General features: G+C 48.4%; 1 protein-coding gene across 3 annotated transcripts in view; it reads right to left on the bottom strand.

Annotated features, from left to right (window-relative positions):
• The window catches only part of SREBF2 (sterol regulatory element binding transcription factor 2), a 38,650-nt gene extending 38,350 nt beyond the window's left edge, over positions 1–300 (bottom strand). For 2 of the 3 annotated variants that reach the window (XM_005302611.4, XM_005302610.4), the window contains exon 1: positions 64–271. In XM_005302611.4, coding sequence (XP_005302668.2) covers positions 64–145 — 82 coding nt within the window. In that variant the 5' untranslated portion in view covers positions 146–271. The other variant, XM_005302612.5, reaches the window with a different exon arrangement.
• Positions 301–11,521: the final 11,221 nt, after the last annotated feature.

Here is an 11,521-nt window from a genome sequence, read left to right on the forward strand (position 1 = left end):
AGGCACCCCCCAGAGGGGCGGGCACAGCCCGGGCTCCCTGCCCTGCGGACTCCCCGCTCTCACCGTCGATGTCCCCCAGGGTGAGCTCGTCCCCCAGCTCGGTCAGGGTCTCCATGGCCTCCATGCCCAGCTCGCGGCTCTCCATCCCGACTCCGCACACGGGCCCGCCCCCGCCGTGCGCCCAGCGCCTCAACCCTCCCCCGGCCGGGCACCGCCTCAGCCCAGGCTCCCAGCACCCGCCGCTGCCGCCGCCATGTTGGGCCAGCCCCGCCCCCACCTGCGTGCCAGGAGCCAGGGCCGCGCGTTTCCTCGGCTTGTTGTCAATGAGACCAGGTCTCCGCCGGCCAATCAGCGGACGAGGCGGCTCGTGGTGTGATTGCGCGTCAGCGATCAGCAGCTGCGATTAGCATACGGGGCTGAGCCCTGCCTCCTTCCCAGGTGGAATATTCATGAGGGGGCGGGGACAGAACGCTGATTAGTCATTGGCCCGAAGTAGGATTTAAAGAGACAGGACGAGTCAAGGTCTAGGGTGGGTGCGCGGGCTGGCTGGCTCAGCAGGTGTGGTGATGGCAAGGGAGGAGGTGAGCTGGGCTGCAGGTGTGATGATAGCGAGAGAGGGGATGGGCAGTGGATGTGGTGATGGCAGGGTAGGCCATGGGTGTGGTGAAGGTGTGGGGGGAACAGTGGGTGTGGTGTAGGCGAGGGAGGAGGTGGGTAGTGGGTGTGGTGAAGGTGAGGGAGGGCTGAGTAGCGGATGTAGTGATGGTGAGGGAGGGGGTGGGTAGCAGGTGTGGTGATTGGAAAGGGAGTGGAACAGTGGTTGTGGTAGGGTGACCAGATGTCCCGATTTTATAGGGACAGTCCTGATATTCAGGTCTTTTTCTTATGTAGATGCCTATTACCCCTCACTCCTGTCCTGATTTTTCACACTTTGTCTGGTCACGCTAGGTTGTGGTGATGCAAGGGAGGGGGTGGGCAGCGGGTGTGGTGAAGGGGAGGGAGGGGAACAGTGGCTGTGGTGATGGCAAGGGAGGGAGTGGGTAGCGGGTGTGGTGAAGGGGAGGGAGGGGAACAGTGGCTGTGGTGATGGCAAGGGAGGGGGTGGGTAGTGAGTGTAGGGAAGGGTAGCAGGTGTGGTGATGGCAAGGGAGGGGGAGGACAGCGGGTGTGGTGATGGCAAGGGACAGGGAAGGTGAAGGGGTGGGAGAGGGACGGGGGAATGGCAAGGCAAGCGAGAAGCACAGATGTATTGCCAATCTGAAGCATTCAAAAATCTCAAGTGAGGCCCCCAATATAATGACAACAGGGTAATTTTGGCCCAGTAGCATGCCCTCATGGCAAGAGCTACCACAGTGCAGCACCCAGTAAGGACACAGTAGCTTGGATATGGTTTTTCAGCATGGCTGCTCATGCCCAGGCTAGGCTAATTCAGGTGCCAATCACCAAGTTAATGCTGCAGTGAAAACGACCCAAAATGAAGAGTAATTCCAGTGAAGTCAGAGGTCTTGTTGTTGCCAATTTTCTCAATTTTTATCGTGAGTCTCCTAATATTTAGTGTTTTACTTACTGCCCCAGATCCTGGAGGCAAGTGATTACGTGAGAATCTCAGCTTTCATATAAAAAGGGTAAGTTTCTAGATCTCCTGGTAGCAGAGAAAATCTTGCAAACGTGACCTGAGTGCATAGGTGCTGACTCCGTGGGTACTCTGAGGCTAGAGAAACCCTGGAGAAAAAATAGTGGGTTCTCAGCACTCACTGGTGGCCCTGCCAATCAGTTGTGCCTCCCAAACAGCAGTGTGCAGGAGATGCTGGAGGGGAGGAGGTGGGGCAGGCAGGGGTGGGGCCTTGGCGCTAGGGGTGGAGTGGGGCGGGGCCTGAGGCAGAGCAAGGATCTAGCCCCCCTGGGGGAAATGAGGAAGCTGGCACCTGTGCCTGAGTGCTCCTAAAGGCTCAGAAACCAGAAGTCAAATTAATTTTTTTTTTAAATTCTCATGATTTTAAAGCCAATCTCTGTGATTTTTTTTGGGACCTGACTCATGATCTTTGAATACCTGGGGCTGGCAATAGTACATTGGGGTTTCACTAGAGTAAAATAAAAAGGAACATTAGGCCCTCTGGCTGGTTAAGGTTAAACCAGCTTCATGCAGCTGCCTGTGCCTCACCTGCTCATGGTGAATTCCACATGAGCCTCCCATAGGTCCTGAAATACACGTTCTCTATATAGTTAAAAACCCCTTTCCAGGCTCACCGCAGCCTTTGTATTATGAATCACTCCATTCTCCTGGCTCTTCTCCCTAGCTCTCCAGTCATCTCTTGTTCCCTTCTGTCACAGCTCCTCTTTTATCTAATTCAGCACTCCATACTGGATCATCTTCTTTGCTAAGACCCCTTTTTCTGTGGAGTCTAACCACATTCAGTTCGCTGCCTCTGATCTTTTCTAACCTGCCTTTTCCCTCATGTTCCCAGGAACACCCCCACCACTTAGGCTCTCGCTAAGTCCTGTTTCTTCTTCCTCTTAATTATCACCAGAATCCACTCTTTCCTTCCTGTTCCCACCATTAAAACCATGGTCAGTTCTTGCCCTTATTGTTGTAACCTTCTCCTCTTCAACCTGTCCAAAATACCACTAGTAATGTCGTCTTTGTCTCCTTCTGCTCCATAGGGATACCTTCATATGCTTGTGACTTCCTGCCTCAACACATCCAATTCAAGCTCATGTTAATATGCAAGGCCTTATGTAATTCCCCACCTACACCTCTGCTCTCACTTTCCCTTAGCAACTCCCCACCCACCCACCATCTAAACTCTTCCCAGTCCTCTTACTTTACTGTTCCTTTTTTCTGCATTTCCCCCTCCCTCAGCTCTATATCCTTCTTTCCTACTACAGTATCTCCCGGTCGTCCTCTGTCAGGTATCCTCCTCCAAATCTTTGTCCATCCATCTCTCCTCCCTCTTTTCCTCATTAATAATCCCCACATCCTCCCCATCCTGAATCGTTGCCCGTGCCTTGTGTTGGTCATAGTTTGAGAGTCAGTTCTGTGGGATAGAAAACTTAGATCTAGGAGTAAAGTGCTGCATAAGCTTATAACTCTATATGAAAAAATAGTAACAATAATTAGAAGTGAAATAGAGCAGGCATTTAACAGCAGCTTTACACAACAGTTCAGGACAAGGAGTGAAGACAATAGCATCCAATTGAAATTTCAGGGGGAGTTTTGATCAGCAGAATGTAACTTCTCATTAAAATGAAGCCCCAAAGATCTGGCTAACACCCTACTTTTATGGAAAGTGCCATGAGCTCTGTTTAGAGTTCTGATGATCATTAGAAGTTAGAGCCTCTCTGTTTGTTTGTGTGTCATCTAAAAGACAAACACAACACTGCTCTTCTAGCACTATTCTGGGGCATTGGTTTAGTATAGACCCTAGAAGATGACCACCATCAGTTACAAATAATACTTCCTGCAGCATCCTGGTTTCAGAGTAACAGCCGTGTTAGTCTGTATCCGCAAAAAGAAGAACAGGAGGACTTGTGGCACCTTAGAGACTAACAAATTTATTAGAGCATAAGCTTTCGTGGACTACAGCCCACTTCTTCGGATGCATATAGAATGGAACATATATTGAGGAGATATATATACACACATACAGAGAGCATAAACAGGTGGGAGTTGTCTTACCAACTCTGAGAGGCCAATTAATTAAGAGAAAAAAAACTTTTGAAGTGATAATCAAGCTAGCCCAGTACAGACAGTTTGACAATAAGTGTGAGAATACTTACAAGGGGAGATAGAGTCAATGTTTGTAATGGCTCAGCCATTCCCAGTCCTTATTCAAACTGGAGTTGATTGTGTCTAGTTTGCATATCAATTCTAGCTCAGCAGTCTCTCGTTGGAGTCTGTTTTTGAAGTTTTTCTGTTGTAATATAGCCACCCGCAGGTCTGTCACTGAATGACCAGATAGGTTAAAGTGTTCTCCCACTGGTTTTTGAGTATTTTGATTCCTGATGTCAGATTTGTGTCCATTAATTCTTTTGCGTAGAGACTGTCCGGTTTGGCCAATGTACATGGCAGAGGGGCATTGCTGGCACATGATGGCATATATCACATTGGTAGATGTGCAGGTGAACGAGCCCCTGATGGTATGGCTGATGTGATTAGGTCCTATGATGATGTCACTTGAATAGATATGTGGACAGAGTTGGCATCGGGGTTTGTTACAAGGATAGGTTCCTGGGTTAGTGGTTTTGTTCAGTGATGTGTGGTTGCTGGTGAGTATTTGCTTTAGGTTGGGGGGTTGTCTGTAAGCGAGGACAGGTCTGTCTCCCAAGATCTGTGAGAGTAAAGGATCATCTTTCAGGATAGGTTGTAGATCTCTGATGATGCGCTGGAGAGGTTTTAGTTGGGGGCTGAAGGTGACAGCTAGTGGTGTTCTGTTATTTTCTTTGTTGGGCCTGTCTTGTAGGAGGTGACTTCTGGGTACTCGTCTGGCTCTGTCAATCTGTTTTTTCACTTCAGCAGGTGGGTATTGTAGTTTTAAGAATGCTTGATAGAGATCTTGTAGGTGCTTGTCTCTATCCGAGGGATTGGAGCAAATGCGGTTATATCTTAGAGCTTGGCTGTAGACAATGGATCGTGTGGTGTGTCCTGGATGGAAGCTGGAGGCATGTAGGTAAGTGTAGCGGTCAGTAGGTTTCCGGTATAGGGTGGTATTGATGTGACCATCGTTTATTAGCACAGTAGTGTCCAGGAAATGGACCGCTTGTGTGGATTGATCTAGGCTGAGGTTGATGGTGGGATGGAAATTATTGAAATCATGGTGAAATTCCTCAAGGGCTTCTTTTCCATGGGTCCAGATGATGAAGATGTCATCAATGTAGCGCAAGTAGAGTAGGGGCGTTAGGGGATGAGAGCTAAGGAAGCGTTGTTCTAAGTCAGCCATAAAAATGTTGGCATATTGTGGGGCCATGCGGGTACCCATAGCAGTGCTGCTAACTTGAAGGTATATATTGTCCCCAAATGTGAAATAGTTGTGGGTGAGGACAAAATCACAAAGTTCAGCCACCAGGTTAGCTGTGACATTATCAGGGATACTGTTCCTAATAGCTTGTAGTCCATCTTTGTGTGGAATATTGGTGTAGAGGGCTTCTACGTCCATAGTGGCCAGGATGGTGTTTTCTGGAAGATCACCGATGGATTGTAGTTTCCTCAGGAAGTCAGTGGTGTCTCGAAGATAGCTGGGAGTGCTGGTAGCTGGTAGGGTCTGAGGAGAGAGTCTACATAACCAGACAAGCCTGATGTTAGGGTGCCAATGCCTGAGATGATGGGGCGTCCAGGATATCCAGGTTTATGGATCTTGGGTAGCAAATAGAATACCCCTGGTCGGGGTTCTAGGCATGTGTCTGTACGGATTTGTTCCTGTGCTTTGTCAGGGAGTTTTTTTAGCAGATGGTGTAGTTTCTTTAGGTAATCCTCAGTGGGATCAGAGGATAATGGCCTGTAGAATGTGGTGTTAGAGAGCTGTCTAGCAGCCTCCTGGTCATATTCCAATTTATTCATGATGACGACAGCACCTCCTTTGTCAGCCTTTTTGATTATGATGTCAGGGTTGTTTCTGAGGCTGTAGATGGCGTTGTGTTCAGCATGGCTGAGGTTATGTGGCAAGTGATGTTGCTTTTCCACAATTTCAGCCTTTGCACGTCGACGGAAGCAATCTATGTAGAAATCCAGTCTGTTGTTTCGACCGTCCGGAGGAGTCCATGCAGAATCCTTTTTTTTGTAGTGCTGGTAGGGAGGATTCTGTGGGTTAGTATGCTGTTCAGAGGTATGTTGGAAATATTCTTTGAGTCGGAGACGTCGAAAGTAGGATTCTAGGTCACCGCAGAACTGTATCATATTCATGGGTCTGGAGGGACAAAAGGAGAGGCCCCGAGATAGGACAGACTTTTCTGCTGGGCTAAGAGTATAGCTGGAAAGATTAACAATATTGCTGGGTGGGTTAAGGGAACTACTGTTGTGGCTGCTTGTGGCATGTAGCAGTTTAGATAGTTTAGTGTCCTTTTTCCTTTGTAGAGAGGCAAAGTTTGTCTTGTAAATGGCTTGTCTAGTTTTTGTAAAGTCTATCCATGAGGAAGTTTGTGTGGAAGGTTGGTTTCTTATGAGAGTATCCAGTTCTGAGAGCTCATTCTTAATCTTTCCCTGTTTGCTGTATAGGATGCTGATCAGGTGGTTTCGCAGTTTCTTTGAGAGTGTGTGACACAGTCTCTCAGCATAGTCTGTGTGATATGTAGATTGTAATGGATTTTTTATCTTTATCCTGCAGCATCCTGGTCTCCCATCCAACTATTTTCCAAACCAGACCCAACTCTGCTTAGTATAATATAAGATGTGAGGTGATCACACCACCAGGTGGCACAGCCACCCCATTCCCTGTATATGACACAGCTGAAATTTAACCCTGCAAGACCAGCTGTTAGCACAAGACACATGAATGGAGACATTTCCAAAATGAATTCCTACCATGGATTCTCAGCAGTGCAGATGGACCATGTTTGACCAGAGCAAGGAGACCGAAATCTTACCAGGCAAACCTCTTCCCTTGCAGAGTGGAGCAACCAATCTGTAACATGAGTAGCTATGCAAAAATGAGACCCTCTAAGACAAAGGGACTGAATGTTTATCAAAGGGTGATCCTATATTCAGTCATTTGCAACTTCTCCTTCTCATCTGTTTTCCCAACTCCTCTGCATTGTGTCCCAGGAGGCAAAAAGAACATAAGAACGGCTATACTGGGTCAGACCAAAGGTCCATCTAGCCCAGTATCCTGTCTTCAGACAGTGGCCAATGCCAGGTGCCCCAGAGGGAATGAACAGGTAATCATCAAGTGATCCATTCCCTGTCACCGAGTCCCAGCTTCTGGCAAACAGAGGCTAGAGACACCATCCCTGCCCATCCTGGTGAATAGCCATAGATGGACCTATCCATGAATTTATCTAGTTCTTTTTTGAACCCTGTTATGGTCTTGGCCTTCACAACATCCTCTGGCAAGGAGTTCCACAGGTTGACTGTGCATTGTGTGAAAAAATACTTCCTTTTGTTTGTTTTAAACCTGTTGCCTATTAATTTCATTTGGTGACCCCTAGTTCTTTTGTTATGAGAAGGAGTAAATAACACTTCCTTTTTTACTTTCTCCACACCAGTTATGATTTTATAGACCTCTATCATATCCCCTCTTAGTCGTCTCTTTTCCAAGCTGAAAAGTCCCAGTCTTATTAATCTCTCCTCATATGGCAGATACTCCATACCCTTAATCATTTTTGTTGCCCTTTTCTGAATCTTTTCCAATTCCAATATATCTTTTTTGAGATGCGATGACCACATCTGCACATAGTACTCAAGATGTGGTGGTACCATGGATTTATATAGAGGCAATATGATATTTTCTGTTTTATCTATCCCTTAATGATTCCCAACATTCTGTTCACTTTTTTGACTGATGCTGCACATTGAGTGGATGTTTTCAGAAAACTATCCACAATGACTCTCAGATCTTTCTTGAGTGGTAACAGCTACTTTAGGCCCCATCATTTGATGTATACAGTTGGGATTACGTTTTCCAATGTGCATTATTTTGCATTTATCAACATTGAATTTCATCTACCATTTTGTTGCCCAGTCACCCAGTTTTGAGAAATTCTTTTGTAGCTCTTCAGTCTGCCTGGGACTTGAGTAATTTTGTATCATCTACAAATTTTGCCACCTCATTGTCGACCCCTTTTTCCAGATCATTTATGAATATGTTGAATAGGACCGGTCCCAGTACAGATCCCTGGGGGACACCACTATTTACCTCTCTCCATTCTGAAAACTGACCATTTATTCCTACCCTTTGTTTCCTATCTTTTAACCAGTTACCAACCCATAAGAGATTGGATTCCGATGAGGGAATAGGTGCAATGATTTGTGGAATGCTGCTCATGGCATCCTCTGAGCAAATGCATGTTGGTGGAAAGTCAGATACAGATGCCTGATCTACACTATGGGGTTAGGTTGAATTTAGCCGCATTAGGTCGATTTTATAATGAATGCGTCCACACAACCAACCCCGTTCCGTTGACCTAAAGGGCTCTTAAAATCAACTTCTGTACTCCTCCCCGGCAAGGGGAGTAGCGCTAAAATCGACTTTGCTGGGTCGAATTTGGGGTAGTGTGGATGCAAATCGATGGTATTGGCCTCCGGGAGCTATCCCAAAGTGCTCCATTGTGACTGCTCTGGACAGCACTTTGAACTCCAATGCACTAGCCAGGTACACAGGAAAAGCCCCGGGAACTTTTGAATTTCATTTCCTGTTTGATCAGCGTGGCGAACTCAGCAGCACAGGTGACCATGCAGTCCCCCCAGAATCGTGGAGCGTAGAATGTTTCTACGCTCCCCCTATCATCTCCGTCCCTGAGGTTATCGCAGATTAGAAGGCGGAAAAAAACACACTCGCGATGACATGATTTCCAAGCTCATGCAGTCCTCCCGCACTGAGAGGGCACAGCTTAATGCATGGAGGCATTCGGTGGCAGAGGCCAGAAAAGAATTGAGTGAGTGCTAAGAGCAGAGGCAGGACGCGATGCTGAGGCTAATGGGGGAGTGTAGCGGGGTGGTCCCCTGCTCCTGCCTGTAAGGGCTTAAAACAGCCCTGGCAGAGGGCTGCAGCTCTAAAAGCTGGGCTGAGTGGGGAAGCAGCCACAGCTGGGCCATGCCCCAATCATGCCACAGCTGGCCTGTATAAAAAGGTTGGGAGCCAGGAGCTCAAGAGTCTCTCTCTGCACTCAGAGAAAGAAGGGCCTGACTGCAGCAAGCTAGAGAAAGAATACCTGAGTGGAGCTGGGGGACAGGCTGAGGGGCTGGGGAGCTCCAGCCTGGAAAGTCCCAGGCTGTGGCCCAGTAGGAGGCCAAGGGGTACTGGGGATTGCAGAGGGCAGCCCAGGGGTAGGCCAAGGCAGCAGGTCCAAACCCCCCTTGCCAGTGATGAGTGGCCTATCCCGCAGTCTGCCCCAGGGAGCGGGGGCTAGTTGGTGACTGGTAGTGGCCTTATTCTGAGGTGAGGTAGGGATAGTGGGTGGGGGTTCCCTGGGGAGGGGAGACCCTAGTACTGAGGGGTGTACTGCCAGGGGGAGCACCCCAGATAAAAGGGCTCTGGGGTCCGGGAGAGACACAGGGGCCAGAGGACAGGTGGACCACTGGCCTACAGGGGGTGCCCCAATGCTGAAATGAGCTAATTCCCGGAGACGATCAGCAGGAGGCGCTGCAGGGGTGAGTCCGTACCTCTACAGGGAGCAAACGGACATGATGAAGCGTCTGTTGGGGGAGCAAACGGACATGATGAAGCGTCTGTTGGAGCGGCAGGAAAGCCAACAAGAGCACAGACCCCCACTGTATAACCAACCGCCTCCCCATGTTCCATTGGCGGTGAGCTGAGCGGGCTCCATACTTGCCGTGGTATGGCATCTGCATGGGTAACCCAGGAAAAAAGGCGCGAAACGATTGTCTGCCGTTCCTTTCACGGAAGGAGGCGCGACTGATGACATGTACCCAGGACCACCTGCAACAATGTTTTTGCCCGTATCAGGCATTGGGAGCTTAACCCAGTATTCCAATGGGCAGCGGAGATTGCGGGAACTGTGGGATAGCTGACAGGATCACAACTAGCCAGCTGAGATTCAAGAAGGGGGGGCTGTGCCATCACTGCTGACTGTTGGTCCTGCTCATTCCTTTCTAGCTTCTATACCTTCTTGGTAAGCAAATACTCTGTCAGGCTTTCCTGCCCCCTTCCATCTCCACCTATGATAGTAGAAGCAGCAAGCAATAGAACTAGCTGGCCATATGCTTGGCTGTGGGAAGAGCTGGCATTCAGAGGGCTGGCATACATGAAGCTGTCTGTTGTATCAAATCCTGCATCTTTGCTGCAGTACAGAAGTTGGTGCAAGCAGTGGCCCACCTCACATGGGAAAGTCTTCCTCCATCCCCCTCGCACCCAGGCTCTGAAGGATCAGGCCACCTGTGTCCCACTCAGATGCCAGGAGCGGCTTGAGAGGCAAACATAAATTAGCCCAAATTGAAACTTGACCAGGGATTTGTATCCCTGCTTTTGCAAGAGTTATCAGATCTTCAATGACCCCGCACTCAGGTCTCCATTTCATTATCCATTCAAAAGATGGTGCCTCCAGCAGCACAACCAAAGCACCATGCTGGAAGGGACAAGGTCAGTACCAAGCACAGGTAGGAGAGCACTACTTCCAACTTTGTTTGCCTTGGTCCCAACCATAGAGGACCTGGATTTCAGAGGTGCTGAGCTCCTGTAGATTCCATTGAATCAGTGCCAGTTGTGGGTATTCAGCACCTCTGACAAATCAGGCTAATAGTGATCTGGCATAGTCTTATTTCACTTGTGGGCTCTGAGGCAATCATAACCCAAGGTGCTACAGCAGCTGGGCACCATCATAATACCTTTATAGCCTACCCCCACCCTTGCTATCATCTCTCATTCACTACTGAGATGTTAGCTCCTGCTTCCATTCTTCCAACCTTCATTGTCCGCTTGTTTCATTTTCAAACAATCACATCCTTGCTCTCGCCTATGCTGCCCCTCACATTTGGGACCAGTGCCCCATAAACATCTGCAAGGTCACCTCACTGTCCACCTCCAGCTCCCTCTTGGAAACTCTTTTGCTGTGTTGCCTACAAAAAACTTGCCAACAGGCTGCTGGTGAGCTGAGAACACTTCCCGTCGTGCTGATCAATATTGTCTTATTGTTTCCTGGTATTCCTCTCCCTCTCTCTCTACCCATCGTCTCGTCTTATACTTAGATTGTAAGCTCTTTGGGGTAGGGACCATCTTTTTTTCTTCTGTTTGTACAATGCCTAGCACAATGGGGTCCTAGTCCATGACTGCAGTACAAAATAATACCTGAACGTTGGTTCCTGGAGCCCCATCCTTTCTTTGGGAGAGGGAGCAAAGGTATACGTACGAAGGAGAACAGAACAAGGAGAGATGCAAGCAACAAATCTCTCCCCAACTGCATGAGAAGCCAGCAAGGAGCAGGGGTAAGTGCAGGCCCTGTGGGTTCTATGTCTTCCCCAGGAGAGGTCTGATGGTGCATAACAGGGTCTGATCTAGCATGGCAGCTACAAGGGGGCAGATTTTAGAATGTATTTAGTGCTTAAAGATGCAGGTGGTAGGCACTAATGGGATTTTCAAAAGCACCTAAGCAGGTTAGTCCCCTGACTCCCACTGAAACCAATGAGAATTAGGTGACTAGCCTGCTTGGGTATTTTGAAAATCCCACTAGGCTCCTAAATACCTTTGAAAATCTGGCCCTAGATGCCAAGGAAGGTTGGTGGAGTGAGGGAAGTTGCATCTGAAGAAGTGAGGTTTTTACCCACGAAAGCTTATGCCCAAATAAATCTGTTAGTCTTTAAGGTGCCACCAGACTCCTTGTTGTTTTTGTGGGAAGAGAGTACCATTAAAAAGTTCAA

The sequence above is a fragment of the Chrysemys picta genome, chromosome 1 (genome assembly GCF_011386835.1).
Source record: "Chrysemys picta bellii isolate R12L10 chromosome 1, ASM1138683v2, whole genome shotgun sequence".
Lineage (NCBI taxonomy): Eukaryota > Metazoa > Chordata > Testudines > Emydidae > Chrysemys > Chrysemys picta.